This window comes from Anopheles coluzzii, chromosome 2, assembly GCF_943734685.1.
Source record: "Anopheles coluzzii chromosome 2, AcolN3, whole genome shotgun sequence".
In the NCBI taxonomy this organism is placed as follows: Eukaryota; Metazoa; Arthropoda; class Insecta; order Diptera; family Culicidae; genus Anopheles; species Anopheles coluzzii.
Window position 1 is genome coordinate 54,487,146 of NC_064670.1, and position 26,786 is coordinate 54,513,931.

The window sequence follows — 26,786 nt, forward strand, 5'->3', positions numbered from 1 at the left end:
TTAGACATGTGTTAGTGGTGGATTTTGTACGGGCGGCACAGTCATTGTGTTTTAGTGGTGGTAGTAGTGTCTGTGTTTTGCAATGGGGATATTGTTGTCAAACGCTTTCTCGCTGGGTGCGATTTGCATTTTATCCATTCCAAATTGAATTAGTGATTCGGCACAGGCCATGGATACTTTTGTGCGCAGACAATCTCGGCCCCATGTGCGTTAACTGAAGCACGTTTATGAATGTGCGCTATGCAGTCAAAAATAGACAAAAAAAGTACACAGTAATGTGGAATAGCAAACGGGCTTTTGTTTTAATCCAACGGTGGTTGGATTGTCCGAGAGTTGAGGTGTAAAAACGATGAAATCATGATTTCTTTTTGTTAAATGTGGGTCATGATATTTTGTAAAAATATACAGATATTCAGTACAATATAACAATGTCTTGCTTTTGTGTAGTGCAAAATGTCTGTACCGTATAAAATTATACCCGTTGTTACAATCGTAGTATACCACTGAAAAAAACGAGTTTTTTTTTTCAAAATAGTAACAAACAAGCAAGAATTAAGAATAAAAAAAACTTTAACATTAAAATCAATAAACAATTGATACACTACTATATACGATACTATTCCCGTTGGTGGTTATACAACAATCTATTTGTTTCACACGCTAGTTGTTAGGAATGGATCTCAAGATACTTCCAGTGAGATGAAGAATGATTAGCATTCAGTTCTCACCGATACCTCTTTTGCCCGTGCAGAGTGAGAGTCAGCAACATTTGGGGTTTTCGGTTCGTTGAGTTCAAGTAGTGCTTCTTTGCTTGCGATGCTACTTTTCTCGTCGACGGCTAGCTTGCAGCGTTTTCAATTAAAGAGCGCTCAGCAAAGAGCGAAGAAGCATGCGAACAGGTGATGTATGCGATAAATTAGCTTCGTTGAAGCCAGCAGCAGACCAAAACCTGCGGTATAGGACGGATCCGAGTCGACGAACAGCAGTCGAACGGGTTTTTCCTACCGCCAGAAGAATGAAGCTAATTCAATTAGGCTAACCGCGCAACATCACCTTCAGTGAACAGTTAACAACCACAAATTTGAAGAAAAAAAAAACACAACGCAAACCCTGCTGCTTGAGTTTCTTTTCGGTTGGGGTGTGTGTATCGGACATTGAGCAAATTTTTTTCTTCGCTTTAGTTTAGATTAGTTAAAAGAATTTAATCGAAACGCGTAGTCGAAAGCTGTAGGAATAGAGAGTAGAGCTGATTAGTTTTTTATTGGTAAGTTTTGTGTATCCTCCACAGCTTTATTTGACTGAACGATCAATTCGGGAGACCGAACGAGTATCGGCCGTTATGAGAAATGGCGTCATTAACCCCGTCGATTGTCTTGCAGAGTTACGTTAATCATCGGTTCTTTCTTCTCACATTCCTCTCGCTTGTAGGTTCGCCTGGAATCGATCGGTGCGGAAGACATCGTAGACCATAATCCCCGCCTTATTCTCGGCCTGATTTGGACGATCATTCTTCGTTTCCAGATTCAGGAGATCGAAATCGACGTGGTAAGTGTGTGTTATGTAAAACAGAAAACTGGGGCTTCTCTCCGAACATTGAGTGATAAAGTTGCATTATGTTAATAAAATCAGTAATTTATTAGTAGCTATCATCACCGTCCAGGTTCACGAATGTAATCGCACTAAAACGATCATTTCGTGTGCTTAGACAAGATTATAGATTGTTGCCAGGTTGTGTGTACGGTTGGTGTTTATATGAGGCAGGGAATATGTAAACGATGCTAGTTTTGAGATGAGTGTCGACTAATTACAAAATGTGTGTCGTATTCATCCCTTAGCTTATATGTGTCGTTGCAAAAATAAATCTGATCGATAAGACGATCGGTCTGTCGCAGGCATTGTACCTGATCCTTTACGCCTCTTGTCAACGGCAGTTAATGATTTTTATTTTTTCTAATGTCGTTTTGCAGGACGAAGAAAACGAGTCATCGGAAAAGAAATCCGCCAAAGATGCATTATTGCTGTGGTGCCAGCGAAAAACCCATGGATACCAACATGTGCACATTACCGATTTTACCAACTCGTGGCGTTCGGGTCTCGGCTTCAACGCACTTATTCACTCACATCGGCCCGATTTGTTCGATTACAACAGCCTCATGCCCGGACGGAACATTGAAAATCTCAACCATGCGTTTGATGTTGCGGAGCGGGAGCTTGGTATTCCGCAGCTCCTGGACGCCGAAGATATCGACACAGCCAGACCGGACGAAAAATCGATCCTCACGTACGTTGCCTCATACTACCATACGTTCGCCCGGATGAAGAGCGAACAAAAGGGCGGAAAGCGTATTGCAAACATTGTCAACAAGCTGATGGATGCGGACAAAAAGAAAATGCAGTTCGAGCACTTGATAACGAACCTGCTGAGCTGGATACGGGCCAAGACGGTGGAGTTGGAGAAGCGCAACTTCCCCAACTCTGTCGAGGGTATTCAGGGTGAACTGCTTGCGTTCAAGGAGTACCGTACGGTAGAAAAGCCACCCAAGTACAAGGAGCGCAGTGAGATCGAGGCTCTTTACTTTCATGTGAATACGCTTCTGAAATCGCTAAATCAACCGCACTATACCCCGCAGGATGGTAAGATGATAAACGATATCGAGAAAGCATGGCAGCGTCTGGAAAATGCGGAACATAACAGGGAAGTCGCACTGCGTGACGAACTTTTGCGACAAGAGAAGCTGGAGCAGCTCAACTTCAAGTTTGAGAAAAAGTCCGTCCTGCGTGAAGGATATCTGAACGAGATGATACAGGTGCTGACGGATCCTCGTTACGGCCCTGCCTTGCGGCAAGTGGATGCCACCGTGAAAAAGCACGAAGCCATCTCGGCCGATATCCTGGCTCGTGCCGATCGGTTCAATGATCTGACCGATATGTGCAACGAACTGCACCAAGAGAACTATCACGGTAAGGATCGTGTGAAGAAGCGCGAGCTGGAAGTCATCACGAAGTGGAAAGAGTTGCTAGAGCTGCTGGAAAATCATAAGCTGAAGCTGTCGCAGATGAGTTCCTTGATGAATTTGTTGCGGGAGATCGACGCAACGATGACAACCATAAAGGCACTTCAAGCACAGTTTGCCTCAGAGGATGTAGGGCCGCACCTGTTGGGGGTGGAAGAACTTCTGCAGGCTCACTCCTTGCTTGAGCTACAGGTCACAACGCTTGGAGAGACGCAGCGTCGCTATGTGCGGCAGGGTGAAGCGTTCAAAAGGGGAGATTACAAGGATACGAGTCAGCTGGACGCAAAGCTAGCCGAATTGGCCAAGTTGTATGAGGAACTTTTGGCAATGAGCGCAGCTCGGCGTGCACGTTTGGATGAAGCCCGCGATTTTTATCAGTTCGTGGAGGATCACGAGAACGAGGAAGGTTGGTTGGTGGATAAGCAGCGCATATGTAAGGCAGGCATCACGGCAAAGGATCTGCGAGCTGTCATGTCACTTCAGCAGAAGCATAAAGCGCTGGAAGATGAGATGAAAGTACGAAAACCAAAATCCAATCAGATCACCGAAGCAGGAAAGAAACTGATAGTGGATAAACATTCACGTATGTCGGATGTGCAAGGAAAGATTGATTCGCTCCAGGAGCACTGGAAAGCACTGGAAGATCTGGTGGACTTGCGGAAGCGACAGCTCGAGGACGCTGCTGAAGCTTACCAGTACTATGCCGACGCGAATGAAGCAGATTCGTGGTTGAATGAAAAAATGGCATTGGTTGCTTCGGATGACTTTGGCGTAGATGAACCTTCGGCCCAAGCACTGCTGCAGCGTCATCGGGACCTGCAAGGAGAGCTGAACGCTTACTCGGGCGACATTTTGAATTTGAATCAGCAGGCGGAAAAGCTGATCAAGGCAGGAATTTGTACGCTCGACTTGTCGGCCGAACCGGAACCTGTGCAAGAAATGGAACAAGAAGAGTGGGTCAACGAGACGCGTTTGGTCCCGAAGGAGGTGTGGGAAGATGAGCCAGTAGAGCGGCTAGAGCATCGCACAGTGACAGAGAACAAGTTGCTTCCGCACGTTCAAGCTTTGTATCGCTTCGAGGGTCAAAACATGAAAGTGGCCAAAGGGGACGTAATGATTCTGCAAAACAAAAACAACGTTGATTGGTGGAACGTTCGCAAGCTTGACGGCACGGAAGGATTTGTGCCGGCAAATTATGTGAAAGAAATCGAACCACGGCCCGTTCCCTGTCTGGTACGCAAAGCAGAAAAGGTAAAGGTGATGCAGAAGGTGAAGAAAACTATCCTGGTAAAGGAGGTGATACAGGTGAAGCGTGTGCGACCGGCAAAGGTTAGTCAGATGAAGCCGCTCGTAAAACGTCGCGCAAAAGGTGACGAATCGTCGGCTGTCGATAGTAACGATAGCGTTGATAAGCGCCAAAAACATATCAACGGTACGTACGATCAGCTGCAGGATCTAGCTGAAAGACGTCGCGCTTTGCTCGAGGACTCGATCTGTCTGTTCCGTTTCTATCGCGAATGTGATGATTTCGAAAAATGGATAAAGGATAAGGAAAAAATGCTTCGTACCGACGATCCGAAGGGTAGTGTTGAGACCGCGAGACGCCAGTTTGAAACGTTTGTAAATGATCTTTCCGCGTCTTCCAAGCGCGTCGAAGCGATCGATTCGGACGTGGAAGATTTCGTGCGCCAGGGTCACTCGCAGCTGGACAAGGTGAAAGCTCGTCAGCGACAGATCCACCAGATGTGGGAACATCTTAACTACCTAAAGGGACAGAAGGAGAAAAGTCTCGAGGGAGCATCCAGCGTGGAATTGTTCTATCGCACGTGCGAAGAAGCGATCGATTGGATGAACGAAAAGATGACGCAGCTCGATACGGCAGAGGTTGGTCCAGATCTGAAGACCGTGCAAGCGCTGCAGCGTCGTCATGAAAATCTTGAACGCGAGTTGGCTCCAGTGAAGGAGAAGGTAAGTCGAGTGAACCTGCTCGGCAATACCGTGAAAAATTCGTACCCTTCGGAGCGCGACAACGTCAGCGAAAAGCAGCGCGATATTCAGAACCTGTGGCAAAAGGTGCAAGAAAAGGCGAAAGAACGACGGTCACGGCTGGAGAATGCCGTCGGACAGCAAATTTTCAACAACAGCACGAAGGCGCTGCTGAACTGGATTGCGGAATGTAACAACCAATTGGCCGCCGAAGAAACTGCACGGGATGTCGAGACGGCAGAAAAGTTGCTAAAAAAGCACAAAGATTTGGGCGAGGATATTAACGCTCATGATGATGAGTTTGTACAGCTTGCCAAACTTGGTCAGCAGATAATTGAGCGAAATCCTGCCTTGACAGAAGATCATGAAATGGCAAACAAAATAGCCAAACTGGAGGCAGAGCGTCAGCGATTGCATGGTGCCTGGTTGGCGAAGGAGAAGAAGCTACAACAATGCATCGAGCTGCAAATCTTTAACCGTGAGGCAGACAAAATCGATGCGACTACCAAGAGTCACGAGGCTTATCTAGAATACGATGATTTGGGTAACTCGTTAGACGATGTGGAAGCTATAATGAAGCGACACATTGATTTTGAGAATTCTCTCGGAGCACAGGACAAGATTTTGAAGAACTTCTCCGAAGGTGCCGATCGGTTGATTCGCAACAATCACTACAACGCGACGTACATCGATGACCGACGAGGTCAGGTACTGGCTCGCCGGGAACGCGTAAAGGAGCTCGCCCAGAAGAGGCGAAATGCACTGCAAGCATCGAAAGATTTCCAGAAGTTTTCGTCAGATGTGGACGATTTGAATAGGTGGCTGGCGGACAAGACGAAAATTGCAAGCGATGAAAGCTACAAGGACCTTTCCAACCTGCCGCGTAAATTGCAGAAGCACAAGGCCTTCGAGCGAGAGCTGCGAGCCAACGAGGGTCAGTTGCGTATGGTCAACAAGGAGGGTGAGTCGTTGATCAAGACAAACAACCGAGCGGGTGAGGTGAGCGAAACGCTTGCGGCCATCAACCAGAACTGGAAGGACCTGGTTGCGACATCCTTGGACAAGGGAAGGCGACTAGAACAGGCTGCACTGCAGCGGGAACATAATCGCTATATTGAAGACTCGAAGAGTAAGTTCGAGGAGCTGGATCATGCACTTCAGAGCAAGCAGGTGGGCAACGATTTGCGTAGCTGCAAAGAGCTGATGAACAAGCATCAAGTGTTGGAAAATGACATTGCGCTTTGGGAGCAGAAGGTGGCGGAGCTGGTCACAACTGGAGAGGAGATGGCGCACGAGGGCCACTTCGATGCCAACAACATTCAGAATGAGACTAAAAAGCTACAAGCTCAGTTCGCTGGACTAAAGACACCGGCGCGTCAACGTCGCGATGCGCTGGACGAAAGTCTACGTTTCCACAAATTTGTGTTCGAGCTGGACACGGAGCTTCAGTGGATCAATGAGCATCTACCGGCCGCGAAATCAGAGGTAATCGGCCAAAATCTTCACCAAGCGCAGAGCCTTTCAAAGAAGCACAAAAAGCTGGAAGCGGAAATCGAGGGACATCAGCCGATGATTAACAAAACATTGACATCAGCTGAAAACCTGATCAACCAGAATCATCCGGAGAGGGCTAAAGTGAAAGAACTGTGCAACTCGCTTGAGAAAGCCTGGGCCGATCTTCAAGAACAGTCTGCGGAACGGTCGCGTAAGCTGGAACTCTCGCTTAAGGCGCAACAGTATTTGTCCGACGCGGGTGAAATTGAAACATGGCTGGGAGAACGCAACAATGTGCTACGTTCGTCGGATTACGGCCGTGATCGAGACTCAGCTACCAAGTTGCTAACCAAGCACAAGGTTATTGAGCTAGAGTTGGACACCTACTCCGGTATCGTGTCCGAGATGGGTCACACAGCATCGGCCATGATCGCGGCGAAACATCCCGACAGCAAAGTCATTGCAGCCAAACAACAGTTGATCGAGAAGATGCTTAAATCGTTGCAGCGGCTTGCCGGCCAGCGGCAGCTGCGCTTGATGGAAAGTCTGTATCGACACGAGTACTTCGTTGAGTCTGCCGAGCTGGAACAGTGGATTAAGGAGCAGGAACAGGCAGTCAATTCGGAGGACTACGGTCATGATTATGAACACTTGCTGGTAAGTTTAGTAGTTGTGGTTGGGATTGCAGCCACCGATGTTTAACTATTGTTGTATCGTAGATTCTTCAAAACAAGTTCGACGACCTGAAACATCGCATCGAAGTTGGAGCGGAACGATTCAATCAATGTGAAAACTTTGCAAAAAAGCTGATCGGTGGAGATAGTCCGTATGTTTCGGAAATTGAAAAACGGCAAGAACTCTTAAGGTAAGTTAGATGCATTAGCATGGTTAGTGTCTTTAAAAAACCCTTTAATTTGGCCTGTACAGTACAAAAACTAACTCACAAAAATATTCTCTCCTTGTATTTATTCCCTCTTCCGGTATACGTGTTTCTTTTCGTGCATGCTCTCTCTTCTGCTGCCCTTCTCTCACTGTATATCCCTTCGTTTCTTCTGTTTGAAATGAAAAAAAAACAATAACAAAAATGTGCCATCTCGTAAAGATCTTTTTCCGAAGCACAGTTGGATGTCGTCGATATGTATGACAACTTACGGTAAATGAGTGAATTTCCTATCGTTCTCTGTTATTGTGTGCTAATAAATCGTTGTGCTAACGTGTGTGTGTGTGATGAATATCTCTAGCAAATCCATGTTCATTCATCTTCAATCTCGAAAATTTGTAGTTCTGCTTGCATTTCCATTTGTACGTACTCTCTAAGACAGCTAATATGTATGCATTTTAACTTAAAGCTTTAAACTATATGTATTTTTGTGTCTAAACGGAAACATCTGTGTCCATAATTAACGACAATTCTAGATTTTCGATACAATGCTTTCATAGATAGAAATGATGTGGTGTCTAATTGTGGCACAACTGTGTGTGGCTTCATTAAACTAATGATTCTCCCGACATCTTCACAGCAATGCTTGGCAACATCTCCTTGAGCAGCTGGACGCTCGTGAAAAGAAACTTCACGCTGCTGGCGAAATTCACAGATTCCATCGTGATGCAGCCGAAGCTTTGTTCCGTATTCAGGTAAGTTGCCAACAATGCGATGCGCATTTGAAAAACATTGTCATAAACTTGTTGGTATGATTGACTGTCTTTTCGCAGGATAAGAATGCTGCTCTATCCAGTGAATTGGGAAAAGATTTGAACTCTGCTCTGGCACTTGCTCGCAAACATGAAGCATTTGAAAACGAGCTAGTGCCTCTCGAAGCTCAGCTGCAGGTGTTGGTGGACGACTCATTGCGTCTGCAAACGAAATATCCTGGCGACAACGCAAAGGCCATAGCGGCTGAGCAGGAAAATGTAATCCAGTACTGGAATGTGCTGAAAGAGAAGTCGGCTCTGCGCAATGATCAACTGCACGCAAGCTGCGATCTGCAGCACTTCCTAACGCAGGTACGCGATCTGATGTCGTGGGCAACCAACTTACGAGCGGCGCTGCAAGCTGAAGAACATGTGAGCGATGCCGCGGGGGCGACTGCTTTGAAGATTCAGCACGACGCCATATACGGCGAAATCGAGGCCCGTGAGCAAACGTTCCGCGAGTTGAATGAGCTCAGCGATTCCATGGTTCAAACAGGCCATTACGCGGCGACGGAGGTAGAAGAAAAATGTTCCGCCCTGCTGGACGAGCGAGCAAAGCTGCATTCCGCGTACAACAAGAAGAAAATCTTGCTTGAACAAAAGATCGACCTGTTCTGCTTCATGCGGGATGCGAAGGTTATCGACAATATTTCCAGCGGCCAAGAAGCTACATTATCCAGCTCAGACTTTGGGCAAACGGTCGAGGTAGTGCAGGATCAGGTTAAGCGGCATGAAGCATTCGAGAAGCTGATCCAAACACAGGATGAAAAGGTTGCGATACTGCAGGAGCACGGTCGTAAGCTAGTCGAGCAGAATCACTACGACAGCGAGAACATTCGTCGACGCTTGCGGGAGATCGTGGAACGGCGCCAAAAGGTAAAAGACTTGTGCGCATTGCGCCGCCAGAAGCTGGCAAATGCATTGCTCTATGCGCAATTCATTCGCGACTGTGCTGAGGCTGGAGCATGGATCAACGAAAAGCAAAAGAAGCTTGAAGCGGATGCCCACAGCTACGCCGGTGCCAGCAACATGGAGGATAAGGTGAAAAAGCTAAAGAAACTGCAGGCATTCGATGCGGAAGTAAACGCCAATGAGGGCCGAATCCGGGAGGTGCGTGACAAGGGTGAGAAGTTGATCGCCAAAAAGCACGAATGCGCTGGAGAGATCCAGGATGAGTTGGTGAAGTTGATGCAATCTTGGAACGTGCTTTTGAACGAGCTGGCCTCCAGAAGCCGCGGATTGAAGGAGGCCCAAGATATTTTGGAGTTCAATACACAGCTGGATAAGCTCGAGGCTTGGATCCGCGACAAGGAAATGATGATCCATGCCGGTGAAACGGGACGCGATTTGGAGCATTGTAATGCCTTGCGACGGAAGCTGGACGACGTGGATAGTGACATGCGCGTGGATGATCAACGCATCAAGAATATCAACCAGCTGGCGGATAAGTTGGTTAGCCAGGACAAAGTCGAAGGAAAGAATGTGCAACAACGCAGAGAAAACTTTAACAACAAATGGAAGTCGCTGCAAGGTGCACTGAGTCGCTATCGCGATCTGCTTGCCGGAGCGTATGAAATACACGTATTCAATCGAGACGTGGACGATACAGCTGAACGCATTGCTGAGAAGATGCTTGCAATGAGCGTAGATGATACCGGGCGCGATCTCATCGCTGTCGAAGCGCTGAAACGTAAGCAGGAAGCTATCGAACGAGACATGACGGCGGTGGAGCAAAAGATTCGCGAACATGAAACGAGCGCTGCGGCACTGGCCGACAAGTATCCGGACAACGCAATCAACATCGTGGAGAAACTGGACGAGCTTAGAAAACAGTGGAATGAGCTCCAGAACGCTAGTGTGAAGCGCGCTGAAATGCTAAAGCAAGGATACACAGCGCACAAGTTCACCGCAAACGTGAAAGAACTGGAGCTGTGGGCTAATGAAATGATTAAGCGCATGGACTCGGCCAGCAACCCAGCCACCATCGCAGATTGCGAGGCACAGATTCAGCTACATCACGAGCGCAAGGCGGAAATCGATGGACGAGATCTCGTTTTCCGGGACTTGCAAGAACACGGCGAGCGTTTGGTGGCAGAGAACCGCGAATCTTCAGTGCGCAATGACCATGTGGAAAAGGCGTTGCGCAATTTGGAAGATCTGAACAAACATCTGCACGATTCGTGGAAGGGCCGTTTCCGTGGTCTGAAGGAGGCCCACCAGCTGCAGCTGTTCAAAGAGCAGGCCGATCAGATCGTGGAGTGGTTAACCAACAAAGAGGCGTTCTTGAACAATGATGATCTTGGCGAGTCGTTCACAGCGGTGGAGGCACTGATCAAGAAGCATGAAGCGTTTGAAAAGCTGCTACACTCAAACCGCATCGGCGAACTGGAGCGATTTGCGGAGGAAATTTTGGCTGAAAGCCCATTCGAAGCGGACGTGATCAAGCAGCGACTGTATGCAGTGGTCAGCCGCAAGGACAAACTCCTTGCGTCGGCAGAAACACGGAAGCAAAAGCTGCAGGAAAGTCTGCAGCTACAGCAATTCCTGCGATCGCTGTACGAGGTTGAAAAATGGACCAATCAGAAGATGCAAATTGCGCTAGATGAGAACTATCGGGAGCCGAGCAATTTGCAGAGCAAAATTCAGAAGCATGCCGCTTTCGACGCGGAGCTCCTCGCCAATTCCGGCCGTGTGACGGCCGTTATTGAGGAAGGCGAGTCTTTGATTAACGCCGAACACTACGCTAGCAGCTTGGTACAGGAGCAGCTGGATATAGTCGAGAATGAGTGGCAGAAGCTGCGCGAAGCGTCTCGCGAGAAGAAAGAGCGTCTGGCGGAGGCGTATGAAGCGTTGTTGTTCCAGCGCAGTCTGGAAGATTTCAACAACTGGATGGATGAGGTGGAGGCGCAATTGTCTTCCGAAGATTATGGCCGCGACTTGGCATCCGTGCACAATCTGCTGAAGAAGCACGACATGCTCGAGGCCGACGTTGCCCACCATGCGGATACATGCGAACAGATCAAGGCAACGGACGCCAAGATGCTGTCTTCTGACCACTTCTTGAAGGACGAATTGCACGAGAGTGCGATGGTCACGATCAAACGCTACCATTCGCTGCACGAACCTACCACAATACGCCGGGACAATTTGGAAGACTCGCTTCAGTTGCACCAGTTCCTGCGGGATGCCGAAGATGAGCTGCTTTGGCTGAACGAGAAAGAACCGCAGGCAGCATCGAAGGATCTGGGTAGCAGCCTAACCGCGGTACAGAGCCTGCAGAAGAAGCATCAGGCTCTTGAGGCGGAGATCCTGATTCAGGAACCAATCATATCGGCCCTGGTGCAGCGTGGCCAACAGATGATCCGTGACAATCACTACGCCGTGGAGCAAATCGAGCGACAGTGTGGTCAACTGCAGAGCAAGCTGGTAAACCTGCGCCATCTCACCAACGTCCGGCGGCTGCGACTGCTGGACGCTGTGGAGAGCCAACAGTTTTACGCGGAAGCAAACGAGGCAGAGTTTTGGTTGCGCGAGAAGAAACCAATCATTTCATCGCAGGACTATGGCAAGGACGAAGATTCCGTAGCCTCGTTGCAGAAGAAGCTGGATGGGCTTCAGCGTGAGCTGGGTGCGTTCAAGCCGACGGTGGAGAAAATTGAAACCCTTGCCAGTGGTCTGCAAGCTCGTGGACACTTCGATAGTGAGAAGATCAAGAGCAAAAACGATAAAATTCAGTACCAGTTCCAGGAGCTGAACCGGTTGGCAGCGGAGCGCGAAAAGAAGTTGGCCGAAATGAAGAAGCTCTACGAGTTTGTGCGTGAGATCGATGATCTGCAGGAGTGGATCGAAGTCCAGATGACTACGGCCGGTTCCGAGGAGTACGGTACGGATGTAGAACACGTCGAGCAACTGACGGCACAGTTTGAATCCTTTGTATCGAACTTGAACGCGAATGAGTCACGTTTGACGGCCTGTGTAGCCAAGGGCGAAGCACTGCTGAGCGAGGGCAATCCCAACCGCGACACAATCAAGGCGAAACGCGATGAAACCAAGCAGCTGTGGGAAGAGCTGAAAGATCTCGTGGTGGCCCGCCAGGAAGCGTTGGCCGGCGCCCGACAGGTACACGTGTTTGATAGAACTGCTGACGAGACGATCGCTTGGATCAACGAGAAGATATCGTCCGTGCTGTCGGAGGATTATGGCCACGATCTGGAGACGATACAATCGCTCGTACGCACACACGAAGCTTTCGAGGCGGAATTGGGCGCGATCAAGGAGCAGCTGGAGTCGGTTGTAAATGAAGCCCAAAAGCTCGCGGACACGTATCCCGACGCAAAGGAACACATTGAGGTGAAGCGTGACGAAACGATCGAGGTGTGGTCCGAGCTGAAAGACCGAACAGTTCAGCGTAAGGAGAAGCTTACGCAGGCCGAGCAATTGCAGGCCTACTTTGATGAGTATCGCGATTTGATGGCTTGGATCAATGAGATGTTGGCGAAGATCACCGCACCGGATCTGGCTAAGGATGTTGCCGGTGCAGAGGCACTGATCGGTAAGATCAAGGAGCATCGAACCGAAGTGGACGCTCGAAAGGAAGCGTTCGAAGTGTTTAACCGTACTGGGCGGAAATTGATCCAAGACAAGCACTTCCTGGCCAACGAAGTGCAAGACAAGATTGCCGTTCTGGAGCAGCGCAAACGCTTGCTCGACAATACGATCGTGCAGCGTTTGGAGATGTACGAGCTTAATTTGGATACGCAGCGATTCCTGAAAGAGGCGGAAGACATGGAAAGCTGGATCATTAGTCGTCAAATGCAACTGAAAGAATCGAAGCTGGGAGACTCAATCGCACAGGTTGAGGATTTGCTACGAAAGCACGAAGATTTCGAGAAAACAGTTGCCGCTCAGGAGGAGAAAGTGTTGGCATTGAAACGCATCACACTGCTCGAGCAGAAGTTTAAGAAGCAGCTCGAAGCAGAACAGGCGGCCCGCATCGCCGAGAAGGAACGAATCGAGCGCGAACGCCATGAAGCTCTTAAACAGAAGGAGGTACAAAGGATCACGGAAGAACGGCGTCGTCGGGAACCGATCTCGATCAATGGCTACAACGACGGGCTCGGTCCGGTTTCGGGCATGGTCAGTAGTCCGTCCGGTCCTTTGTCGCCTGTCGGAGCCAGTGTGATGACTGATCGCAAAGACTCGTCCGCGTCGGGCGGCATGATGAACATTAGCGGCGGTATGACTGCCGGCAATGTGAGCGGTGCAGACCAAACCAGTCCGGTGCAGAAATCGAACTCGTTCGCAACGATGCTTCAGGAGCGCTTGCGTCGTGGCTCAGACAGCAATATCAAGCGGGCAGAGAGCATGAAGATGGGCCTGAAACCGGTCAAGCGTGCACCCTCGTTCACGACACGCCGGCGTGCGCAGAGTTTCCGCAAGAATCAGCGGGCCGGTGGGCCAGGATCCGAGTCGGACGCTTCGCTTCTGCCGCCGGTAGAGATACAGGGAATGCTGGAACGTAAGCACGAACTGCAATCCGGTGGCAAGAAAGCTCCGGTACGTTCGTGGAAACCGTTCTACACCGTGCTGTGCGGTCAGCTGCTGTGCTTCTTCAAGGATGGGGAAGACTTTGCGATGCAAAAGGCGGCCACGGCCCCCGTCAACATACTGAACGCCAAATGCGAGCGGGCGGAAAACTACACCAAGAAGAAGAACGTGTTCCGGCTGGTGTTGCTCGATGGTTCGGAGTTCCTGTTCATGACCAACTCGAAGGAATCGCTGAGTGAATGGGTGAACAAGCTGGCCTTCCATGCTGCCCTGCCACCAAACCTGCAACTCCTGAGCTACGACGAGTCGATGAAGGTACGGTGGTGTAGAGCATATTTGATTGTTATTGTTTGATGAATCTTATTCATACTTTGTTTCCCTTCTTCTATTGCAGCAAAACAACAGTGCGCCGGACATGAAGTCGATCAGCTCCGCCCAATCCCCAACGCCCGATCGAAGTGATGCTGCGTCGTCGATAAGCTCACGCACGTCATCGCCGGATAGTCAGCGTCGGGATTCACGGACTTCGCTAAACAGTGCCAAATCAGGATCGGGTAGTAACGGTAGCTTCCACACACCGCAGACCAACTTTTTGCAGAAACAGAAAGAATTACGCGAGCAGGAGCTACAGGTAGCTAACGAACGGCGGCGCTGGGCGCTCTTGGTTCCTATTTGTGGACTGGAATCTGTGGGGACGAATCTAATTGCTCTTTCTCGCTTTAGCATCAACGTTTATCTTCCGGCCAACAGCAGTATAGCAATCTGCCTTCACCAACATCACCAGGGCCAGCCATGCCGGAAGTGTTTGGATTAGCCGATAAGCCACCGATCCCGCCGCGTGGTATGCCTCCGCCGGTTCCGCAACGCCAATCCAGTACGGACAATGTGTTGAACAATAACGGTTCAGTGCAGATGCGTTCCAAGGCAGGCACTACCAGTAGTCCGAACGGAAGCGGTGAGTAGCTTTAATGAAAATGTCACTCTTGCAGCGAACAATCGAACCGTGTATAATGTATTCGTTTGTTACGTACATTTCAGATTACGATAATGCCAACCTTACCGGTGTAAATCGACCTTATTCATTACAACCCGGAGCGATGCCCAACAAGCCTCCTCAAGCTGGATCGCAAAATGGTAACGTGCCTGGCGAGGATGTGTGGTTGCGCAACAGTGAAATACGCACGTCAGGTAGGTGGAGTAGCATGTAATCCTTCGTAAAGGGAAGAAGGGAGCCGCATAAAAGTTGCAGTAAACTATCTAGTTTGATCTTTGTCGCAAGAGATATTGTTAGCGTACAGTTACAGTCTACGCGCGGTATCTTATAGCTAGCAAAATGTTTACATTATATGTTGATTTGTTCGCGCGTGCAGCAAAATTTCGGGGTTCTAAGGTTCGTTCCACGCAGACCACACAAAATTTCTTTCAATTTCACGCTTATACACGCTCTCTTTAAATTAAAGTAAATGGGCAGAAAGTGCACTATGTGTCAATTGTATGTTATATGTTGCTAATGTATGTGTCTTACCCCTTTCCCGCCACAAAAAAAAACCCCAACCGTGTATGTTTGTCCCAATCCTTGGAAAAAACGAAACCAATATCATCCCCCATTCCCCTACATCGAATGGCGTTCTTGGTGATGTAGAATATTCAGTTCCACCTCTCCCAGCAACATCGCCACCGCTGAGCACGTTTACACCGCTAAAGCCACCGTCAGGTTATCAGCATTCGATGCAGCACCAGCAGCAACAGCAACAACAACACTACCAAACGCCATCATCTACAGGGACATCAACCTTCCAGCCTCACTCACAGCAGCAACCGCATCAAAAGCAACAGATTGATCAGTTCATTCGACGAGAACAACAACAACAGGGTGGAAGCAATTCCTCGCCCCAACGTGTACCGTCGACTGCGTCGGTCGGAAACAATGGGACCGCCCGTACGACGTGGCATCATCCAATGGTGCCTACGCAACCGACGACCGGCAATGGATCCGGCGGCAGTACAAACAGTGACCATCCGGTGTATCACAACAATGGCAACGGTGGCAAACATGGCCATCATCACAACTATCCGCATCACCATGTGCAGGGAAACATGGCACCGCCACCACAGCCACCACCTCATATGAATATGAATAGCAACAGCAGCAACACCTTTGGCAACAGTATCAACCTGGACGGCTTCAGCACCGGTACTGCAGCAAATGCATAACGATCCAACTGATCCTTCCTACTTGGCTAATTTGTTTCTAACAATGTTCTAACCCCAATCCCTCCCTACTACTACCCTACTTATTTTCGGTCTTGGTTGCTTGTTGTGAGTTCTTTGGTTGTAAGCAGTCTCAATCCTAATTGCTAACCTGGTGTCTCTCGTTCTAATTGTTCGGACGTATTTTAACTAGTGGAATACATTTTGGTTTGATTCCAAAAGGTGGTTGTCTTTAGTTGAACATTTAACACATTCGATTTCGATACGGTGGATTTTTCCGACTAGTTTATATATTATTCCAGTATCAAGTTTCAAAAACTCGACTTAAAAAGTGGTTCAACAATTGTATTCCAACGATTTCTCGATCGGAGTTTGCGGAGTGTGTTGGTGATCATGATCATGAGCGTGTTTTAAATTTCTAACTCAGCTCTTGATTCATGTGTGCAATTAAAACTGAATTAAGCTTCTTTTTCAATTCAATTCTAATGATGCTTCATCGCCGTTCTATAAGAAAACCCGTTTTAAGAAGATCCTTTTTTTATTTGTTTGTTCGATGTAATGTAGCTTTCCATTTGTTAGGGTATAAAATTTGGGAATATAATGATTGTTGTGGGATCCGGGATAGCAGAAGTCTAGATTATGGGGATTTGAACCAATCTGTAGCAGCTGGTCGACTTCCATCCAATATATTCGAAACGATAACCGATACTATCATTAGGTCTTTGGCAGTTCTGCTCGGTGGTGGACTTCAGTTCATTATTTCGTTCTATGTTTGCCAACCCATCTGATTCACACATTCTTTTCCCCACTTCCGTACAGGCTGGGGTCAGACTAGATTCGACTCTACGCGACCGACTTCGCTGCCTCCCGCAAGCAACAACAACAACAACAACAACACTGGTACCGGCAGCAGCACGAGCGGTGGTGGCAGCAGCACATCGATGGGTCAGGACTTTGGTCTACTCGTATCCGGCAGCGGCACTGGCGGACGGCACCATTCGGCCGAAAGCTCTAGCGAAAGTGAAGCTAGCTTCATTAAGGGTGGCAAGGAGGGAAGCGGCAAAGATAAGAAGGGAGTTTTTAGAATATTTTCCAAAAAGAAGTCGAAAAACTCGAGTTAGAAGAAGGAGGGAGAGGGAAAAGGTAGAGCAGAAATCAGAAATCAGACGTTAAAAATGTTTTAAAAGTGGTTTCGGGTTTCTTCCCCCGTTTTTTAGCCAAGTAAGGAAGAGCCCCCCTTCATTATTGTGTACACCAAGAAGGAACTTCATTTATATTTGCCACAAATGGTACATACATAAAAGCACACACATTTGCCGTATGTAGTATGTAGGTTTTGTTTTGTTTTTATATGCCCCCCCTTTATTGCAAAGTGTCGCGCGCGCCGTGTGTTAGAAAATAATCGTTTCATATTAGTTATCCTTTATATTTGAATGGGCAATGAGCAAAAGTGCATCATTTATATATATAAACCTGTATTTTATCGTAAACTTTTCGCTTCTCGGCAGCGCACCGCTCTTATCTGCTTGTTTGTTCATGCTGCGGTTCATTTAGTCCCTTCATTAGATCGTGTATGTGTTTTTTAGTGAACTAAGATGTGAAGGTTTGTGTGCAGCTAACAGGCAAAGCATCCAATTTAGGTTTAAAGGGAAGAGATAAGGGGAAAAAAGAAAAAAAAAATAACACGAAAAAAAAGGAAACATTGGCAGCGCTATCAATCGTATTCTAATGGATTAGTTAGTAATCTGTAGCTCTGTTGTTATATTTGCACGTCTTACTGCAGCAGGATGTTAGCGAACAGTCTTTAAACAAAATGGCACTAGTTTCTAGACGTATAATACGCGTAGAAAAGGTACGTATTTAGCATGTAGCCACTATTGTTTGATCAAGTTTTTAGAGTCGATAGATGATGAATGTATGTTTTAGCAGATCGAGCCTATGGCGAGCGAGTCGAATGTAAAATGGAATAAATATTAAAATAAAAAGCTAACAATTCTTAATATTTATTTACCTTGTCTTTCCATCTCCTCACTTAGTGTTGTGCTTCGTGAATCTTTCGCAAAGATTCAGTCTTATCGATCTGAATCTGATGAATCGTGAGGTGTGATTCGAATCTCGAAACGAATCTCAAAAGAAATCTCTGAAGATTCTCATACATCTTTTCAGAAAGTTGAATCTCTAAAAAAAATTCAGTCTCTCTCTCTCTCTCTCTCTCTCGATGCACGTCGGTTTGACATGGTCCGGTCAACAATCATTCTCCAGGATGCTCGGTCCCTGGCTGCAGCTTCCCATCCATGCAGACACCCGATCTCCGACAGGTCTCGCTTCACCTGGTCCAGCCATCGAGTTCGCTGTGCTCCTCTGCGCCTTATGACGAACTGGGGATCGCTGTCGAACACCTTGTTGGTGGGGCATGAGTCCGACATCCTCATGACATGCCCCAGCTATCGTATCCTACCAGTCTTCGCCACCGTCAGGATGCTCGGTTCACCGTACAGCTCAGCAAGCTCGTGGTTCATCCTTCTCCTCCACGCTCCATGCTCGATCACACCGCCAAAGGACCATCAAAGGAGGATGCGTCGCTCAAACACGCCCAGCGCGTTTGCATCCTCCGCTCGGATGGTCCCAGACTCATGTTAATAGAGGACCGGGCGAATCAATGTGCGATATATCTCACATTTCGTGCGAGCTCGAAGTCTTCTGGATCTCAGCAGACGGTGAAGCCCGTAGTATGCACGATTCCCCTGCACAATGCGTCTCCGGATTTCGCTGCTGATGTCGTTGTCCGAAGTAACGACCGTCCCGAGATAGCAGAACTCCTTTACCACCTCGAGACTGTCGCCGTCAACTACCAAACTGCTTCCCAAATGGTCTGAGTCTCCGGCTAGCAGGTACTTCGTCTTAGTCGGATTGATCCTCAATCCAATTCTTGCTGCTTCGCGTTCGAGTCGGGTGTACGCCTCACACACCTTCGCTGTTGTCCTGCCGATGATGTCGATGTCATCCGCGAAGCCAAGAAATTGAAGAGACCGATAGAAGATCGTGCCACGGATGTCGTTGTTTAGGCCCGCGCCTCGAATGACACCTTCCAGGGCGATGTTAAAGAGCAGACAGGAGAGTCCATCACCTTGCCTTAGAGCCCTATGAGATTCAAACGCTTCCGACGTCAATTTCGACACTCTCACCTTGCACTGCACTCCGTTCATGGTGGCCTCTAACAGCCGGATCAACTTCCCAGAGAAGTGATACCGCTGCATGATGCTCCATAGCTCCTTCCGGTCTATGGTGCCGTAAGCCGCCTTGAAGTCGAAGAACAGGTGGTGCATTGGAATCTGGCGCTCTCGGTACTTCTGGAGGATCTGCCGTAGAGTGAAAATTTGGTCGGTGGTGGATTTGCCTCCAACAAACCCAGGTTGGTAGCTGCCGACAAAATTTGTAGCTAGGGGCGCAAGTCTGCAGAACAGGATCTGGGACAGGATCTTGTAGGCGGCATTCAGGACTGTGATGGCTCGGAAATTCGAGCAATCCAGCCTGTTGTCCTTTTAGTTGACTGGGTGAATAACACCCAGCATCCACTCCTCCGGTAGTTTCTGTTGAGATACCAATTCAATACGTGGAAACCGTGCTTCACATATACAACTGTACACTTGTAAATATCTTGAACTAGAATGTAGAATAAAAACCTCAGTTGAGCATTGGCAATCGACAGCAACGGTTGTGTTTACTGCGCTCGCTCAATACGCTCAATAGGTTATGGGCCCAGTCCCGCCTGAACACGTTTAATCCAGTACTGCGAAAACGAATACCGGCTTCTTTTGTGAAGTGATTGTTTAACGGACAGTGCAGTGAAAACTGGTGGTGTTGAACCATGGAAGATGATAAAGTTGTGTTGTTACCATTGCTTAATGGAACGAACTTTGCTTCATGGAAATATAGAATGTTAATTCTATTAGAAGAAAAAGGACTTTCCGAATGTATCCAGAAAGAACGAAAAGATGGTGATGATCTTAGTAAAAATGACAAGAAGTGTAAATTTTTACTGATCTCACGTATAGCAGATTCGCAGTTGGAATATGTTCGCGATAAACATACTCCGAAAGAAATGTGGGATACACTCCATAGTATTTACGAAAGAAAAAGTTTAGCGTCCCGAATGTTCTTGAAGAAAAAGTTGCTTGCGCTGAAACACCAAAGTGGCTCGCTTCGAGAGCATTTCTTGGAATTCGACAAATTGGTGCGCGATTACAAAGCAACTGGTGGAAAAATGGACGATGAAGATGTGATTTGCCATCTTCTTCTTACTTTGAATTCGTCGTATGCAACGCTCGTGACGGCTTTGGAAACAATGCCGGAGAATAGCTTAACTGTCGATTTCGTGAAAAGTCGACTGCTTGACGAAGAGACAAAGCATCAAAGTGGTAGTGTGGTGGACAGCTCGAGTTCGGAACCAGCGGCGTTTTCCAGTGCAAACGGTTGGCAGCGAAAACCACAGCAGCAAACGAGAACAATAAAATGTTTTGTGTGTAAAAAGAACGGCCACAAAGCAAATCAGTGTCCAGAAAAGAACAAAGCAACGGGAAGAAACCCAACAAAGAAATCCAGCGCGTACCTTGGTGGTGACGATGACGATTCGCGTGGTGTGTGTTTCGTGAACAATGGGAAATTTCCGATGAATTCTGACGGAACATGGATTGTCGATTCTGGGTCGTCGGAGCATATATCGAATAATAAGAGTTTATTTGGCGAGTTAAGGAAATTAAGTTCACCAGTGAATATTTCGGTCGCGAAAGAAAATCAGTTTATTACAGCTTGGCATGAAGGTGATATAGTATTTGATCGTGGTGGAAGTGATGAAATTCCAGTTACCCTGAAAAACGTTTTGTATGTGCCGGAAGCTCCTACAAATTTGTTATCCATACGGAAAATAACAAATAGTGGTTTTAAAGTTATTTTTGATGATGGGTGCGTAGAAGTGTTAACAAAACGAGGGAAATTAATAGTGAAAGGAGAGTTACGTGGAAAACTGTATTGGTTGAATTTCAATAATTCGAACACACATGAGGCGTATTATTCTTGTGGACAAATTCCACGGAACCTAGAACAATGGCATCGTCGATTTGGCCATCTTAGTTTCAAAAATTTGGATAAGCTGATGAAAGGTGATATGGTTCGCGGTTTGGATGTGTCGGACAAAAGAAGCCTCGGAAACGAAAATGTGTTTTGTGAAGCATGCAATACAGGTAAGCAAACTCGGAAACCGTTTCACTCGCGAGAAGAAAAACAATCACGTCGTGTGCTTGAATTAATACATTCCGATGTATGTGGACCTAATAGTCCAGTGGACAATAATGGCGCAAATTATTTTGTTACATTTATTGATGATTGGAGCCGATACACAATGGTTTCCCAAGCGCCACAGATTAAGCTTAAACGACTGGAAAATTGAATATCCAAAGAAAAAAAAATGAAAGCTCCACAGCTTCATTGGTTTGATCAATAGATGGCGTTAAAACTAATCATTATATTGCTATCCTTTTCTTGCAATGTGTTTCGACAAGTTTTATCTTATCATGACCTATATAGCCTTCTAACTTTCTGAGCAAAAATCTATATGAATGGTCGTGTGGTCAGATACGTGGGTATCAACACCAATGACCATTGCTCAAATCTCACTTGCTTCAGTGCTGGTGGTTTCCGTTGGAGTTTAGTATTTAAACAATCGTATCGCCGTTCTAGTTCTAGCGATGCATAACTTCAATGCGAAACCATACAACAGTACAGTGGAAATGAGAAAGCTAAGCTCTCCTCCAAGCGATGAAGCTCAACTGGTTAGGGTATCCCACCAACAGAGAGCGCCACCAGCTTTTTTGCTATTTTTAGAATGCATGAGTCGTTTGCCGTCTGCTAAACGAAGTCTTTCTATATTCCGTTTAGGTAGAGAACTTGAGTCGTTTAGAAGCCGTTTAGTGGTCGTTTAGTGGATTTGTGGCACTTGGGTTTTCTTATGCAAAACAAAAGTGAAGTGAAAAAGTATTTCCAAAAATACGAAGCGATTGTTAGTGCAAAATTTGGTAAAAGAATATCCAGAATCCGATGTGATAACGGTGGAGAATATAAAAGTGAAAGTTTCTTGAGTTTTTGCTCTGAAAAAGGAATCCAAGTGGAATGGACTGTACCTTACTCGCCCGAGCAAAATGGTGTAAGCGAACGTATGAATAGAACATTAGTTGAAAAGGCTCGTTCAATGCTTGGTGATAGTGGTATCGGAAAGGAGTTTTGGGGAACTGCAGTGCAGACAGCGGCATACTTAACTAATCGCAGTCCTTCAAATGCGATCGATAGTGGAAAGACACCGTATGAGATGTGGGAAGGTGTTAAACCCGATGTTCGTAATCTGCGTATTTTCGGTTCTACAGTACATGTTCACATTCCGAAGGAGTGCCGGAAGAAACTTGATTCGAAATCATGGAAAGGACTTTTCGTCGGTTATAGTCATTGTGGCTATCGCATTTGGCACCCTCTGTTGAAGAAATTCGTCGTGGCAAGAGATGTCGTTTTTGAGGAAACCCAACGAGCAACACAGCTAAAGGTGACATCAAATTATATAACTAATTCTCCAGTTAATATTTTGCAGCACATCTCTGACGATGAAAACGATGATGACGAACCAAATGTGCAAATCGAGAAATCTGGTGAAACATCTGAACCGAGCACAGTAGACGAAAGTTTCCGGACATGCGACGAAGAAGAAGCGATGGATGATCGATCTGATGAACGCGAAGAAGCAGAATCATCGAGTCGTCGATCTGATAGAGAACGTAAACCACCCGGATGGCATGAAAACTATGAGGCCGAAAATACACGGACCGGAATTTCGCGGCCGCGGAATTCCGCTTGCTGAAAAATGTATGGATATGACAGTTCGGGAAAGTTGCTGTTGACACTTTGTACATGGGTTTGACAGCAGGCGGAATTCCGCGGCCGCGAAATTCCGGTCCGTGTATTTTCGGCCTGAGGTGGATTATGTGGGGTTTGCATTAAGTGCAACAACTTTTGTGAACGATTTACCGCGATCTTTAGAAGAAGCAAAGAATAGGCCTGATTGGAATAAGTGGAAAATAGCAGTCCAAGATGAAATGAATTCGCTTGAGAGTAACAAAACATGGTCTTTAGTACAACTCCCAAAAGGTAGAAAAACAATATCATGCAAATGGGTTTTTCAAGATAAAGAGGGAAAATGAACAAGAAGTTAGATACAAGGCTCGTTTAGTAGCCCGCGGATTTTCACAAAGACAGGGTTTTGATTACACTGACACTTACTCCCCAGTTGCAAGGTTAGATACCATAAGAACGGTGTTTGCTATAGCAAACTACAAAAATTGGTATATTCATCAAATGGACGTATGTACAGCATTTTTGAATGGTGAAATAAGTGAGGAAATTTATATGGAACAACCAGAAGGTTTTGATCTCGGAAAGGGTCTAGTTTGTTGTCTGAAGAAATCTTTATACGGCTTAAAACAAGCCTCTAGAGCATGGATAGGATAGGATAGGATAGGAAATTCAATGAATTTGTTGAAAGTTTAAATTTCTTACCTAGTAATAATGATCCTTGCTTATACACAAGAGGAAGTGGCTCGAAAAGAATTATTATGATTTTATATGTAGATGATTTACTAATCATGGGAGAGAGTTTAGATATGATAGGAACAGTAAAGAAAGCTCTATCAGAACAATTCAAAATGACAGATAGTGAAGAAGTTAAACATTTCTTAGGAATGGACATAGAACGTTGTAAAGAAAACAAATTACTGTACATTCATCAGAAAACTTTTCTTAATAATTTGTTGTTGCGGTTTAACATGAGTGATTGCAAATCAGTTGCAACTCCTATCGAATGTAATTTGAATTTACGTGTAGCTGAAGATGAACGAAACTTAGGTCGGCTGAAGCATATGAGTGTGAAGCATCTTTTTATAAGAGATAGAATCCAGAGCGGAAAGATCGTTTTAAAGTACATTGCTTCAGCAGAACAACAGGCTGACATAATGACGAAAGGTTTGCCTAGACAAAGTTTCACTATGCAAAGAATGAACTTAGGATTGTTAGGGATATTGAATTGAGGGGGAGTGTTGAGATACCAATTCAATACGTGGAAACCGTGCTTAATGTATTCACATATACAACTGTACACTTGTAAATATCTTGAACTAGAATGTAGAATAAAAACCTCAGTTGAGCATTGGCAATCGACAGCAACGGTTGTGTTTACTGCGCTCGCTCAATACGCTCAATAGTTTCTCCTGTTCCCAGAATTTCACGATCAGCTAATGCATTTCGATTTAGCTTTAGCATGATAAGGAAATGGTCCTAGTCGACGTTTGCGCCTCTATACGTTTAGACGTCGATAATATCCGAAAAGGAAGGCATTCAATCAGAACGTGGTCGATTTGGGACTTTGAATCACTACTTGGGTGTCTCCAGGTATAACTATGACGGCGTGCATGCTGGAAGAATGTGCTACCCAACACTAGCATTTACCCTACTAGTCTTTCTTTTGTTTCGTTATATTCTTTTCAAAACATCGCCCTTCCTCTTTTTCGTTACTGTTTTACAATCAATGGTCTATAAGCAGAATGAAGGAATAAGCATCTTGCTCGTTCAAGTTAAAACAGTCGACTAACTTTATTTAACAGTATCTATATGTGTACTTTGATTGTACTACCATTTATAAACTACTTTGTTTCGATACCTCAACACTCCTCCTCGAAACATGTAAGAATCACAGCTATTATTTTTTTGGTGTGCATGTCCCTCCGGTTAGCCGGTCTGGTGGTACAGTCGTCAACTCGTACGACTTAACAACATGCCCGTCATGGGTGGGTTCAAGCCCCAAATAGACCGTGCCGCCATATGTAGGACTTAACTATCCTGCTATGGGGGAGTAATCCAAAAAGTCATTGAAAGCCAACCCAATACCAACGGGTCGGAGTCGCTTATGCTTTCTCGCACCTACTGATCTTTCGGGTCGACCCGAACTCGCTGCACCCTCGGGTCAATCTGAACCTACCGTGGCCCGACCCGACCCGAACTCGTTGCACCAACGGGTCGGAGTCGCTTATGCTTTCTTGCACCTACACACACACTAGTGATGGGTCATACGACTCCACAAACGGATTGGACGCGGAGTCAGGAGCCGATTCCGACCCGTGGGTGCAACGAGTTCGGCAGGTTCAGTAGGTTCAGCAAAGCATATGCGACTTCAACCCGTGGGTGCAACGAGTTCACGAGTTCAGGGACCCTCCCCCATCACTAGTTTGTAGGGTGGCTCGAAGCAAGGACTGAATACAGGGTTTGCAAGGTTTGTTGGTTGTTTTTCGAACATTTTTGGATGCTATCCTTAATTTTGTGGATCAATGGTGTTGATTGCCAATGGGACGATTCCAATAAATGGTGGGAACGTTCCAACTATCAGTGCAGTATCAGTTTATTTCATGATTCCTTAATATACAGGGTTTCTTAGGGGTTCTCATAGTTGTGGGACACTTCCTAGACTCTTTCCGATTGGAAGTGAACTTCATACGTTGGAAATTGGACTATATGACACTCTTTTTGGACAGGCTCGTTGAAAATTCTAATTCGATTTGTCCAACAAGGGTGCTGGAGAGTCCAATTCCCATTACAATAGGTTCATTTCATATAAGAAAGAGTCAATACAGGGTTTTCCACGATTTATTGGTTGGTTCCCATCAATTTTTGGTTGGTTTCCATATTTTTTTGGTGCGTTCCCACGATTTGTTGGCCGTTTCCCAGAATTTTTTGGTCAAATTGTATTGATATCCAATCGGAAAATACCAATAAATTATAGGACCAAAAATCTATGGGATACGAGGCAAACCCCACGAATATTGGTTGAAACCATGAATTTTACCATCAACAACGAACTCCGAATATTAGTTGAAAACAAGGATTTTACCATCAACAAGGGACGATATTCGTTGATAACAAGGATTTTACGTGTAATCAGTGAATAATTACCTTTGATTAGAATTTTACAAACGAATTGCCATTGGCGAAGAAAGAAGCAGCTTTCAAACGCAAACAAACAGTTTGCTAAGCCCTACCTTTTAGAAATCCAATGATAGCGGCACACGATTCGATCGTAGTGGCACACGATTCGACCGTAGTGGAACGCGATTCAACCATGGTTGCACGCGATTCAACCATGGGTGCACGCATTCGATCGTAGTGGCATGCGATTCGAAGCAGGCGGTTTGCGATTCGATGCAAACGGCACGAGATTCGAACGTAGATGGAAACAGGTGTAAATCGTGGCAAACTGTAAAGTGTCCCACAGCTATGAGAACTCCTGGAAAACCCTGTAAGACAGGACGTGAAAGGGAGAGAGACAGTGATAGATAGAAAGAGTGTGTTAGAGAGAGGGAAAGAGAGAGAGAGAGAGAGCGAGGAGGGAGGGAAGGGGTCAGGATCAGTTCCAGCCATGACCAGCTATAAGACAGGGCATGGAATCAGTTTCAGCACCAGCACGAATTATGGAAAAGTTCCAGCAAATACAGCGGATCAGTTCCAGGGTCGTTTGAATTTTCGTCATTTTCTCTTCGTTCTGAATTGTCTATTAAAAACTTTTGGGCGTATCCTAAAACTATTAAATATCACCAAAATTGTATCGGATTGGATGAGGTGGCCAAGGGCCTGTTTGGGATATTGGTTAGGAATATAGGGCTCTTAGCAGGACACCCAAATACCCATCAACCTGGCGAACGGTCGAAAACTTGGCCATGTCAGCTCGGCGTTTTAACTTTCTGATAATCTGCTGTATAG

The 26,786-nt window shown here is 46.4% G+C and overlaps 1 protein-coding gene across 5 annotated transcripts in view; it reads left to right on the forward strand.

Annotated features, from left to right (window-relative positions):
* Window positions 1–17,950, forward strand: part of LOC120949266 (spectrin beta chain, non-erythrocytic 1) — a 53,922-nt gene extending 35,972 nt beyond the window's left edge. For 3 of the 5 annotated variants that reach the window (XM_040366464.2, XM_049605170.1, XM_040366461.2), the window contains 11 exons: window positions 1,429–1,545; window positions 1,968–7,151; window positions 7,214–7,359; window positions 7,597–7,647; window positions 8,015–8,129; window positions 8,208–14,048; window positions 14,128–14,364; window positions 14,457–14,688; window positions 14,772–14,921; window positions 15,376–15,927; window positions 16,764–17,950. In XM_040366464.2, the coding sequence (XP_040222398.2) occupies window positions 1,429–1,545; window positions 1,968–7,151; window positions 7,214–7,359; window positions 7,597–7,647; window positions 8,015–8,129; window positions 8,208–14,048; window positions 14,128–14,364; window positions 14,457–14,688; window positions 14,772–14,921; window positions 15,376–15,927; window positions 16,764–17,065 (12,927 nt within the window). In that variant the 3' untranslated portion in view covers window positions 17,066–17,950. The remainder of the gene's footprint in view (window positions 1–1,428; window positions 1,546–1,967; window positions 7,152–7,213; window positions 7,360–7,596; window positions 7,648–8,014; window positions 8,130–8,207; window positions 14,049–14,127; window positions 14,365–14,456; window positions 14,689–14,771; window positions 14,922–15,375; window positions 15,928–16,763) is intronic. The other 2 variants (XM_040366462.2, XM_040366465.2) reach the window with 2 other exon arrangements.
* The last annotated feature ends 8,836 nt before the right edge of the window (window positions 17,951–26,786 follow it).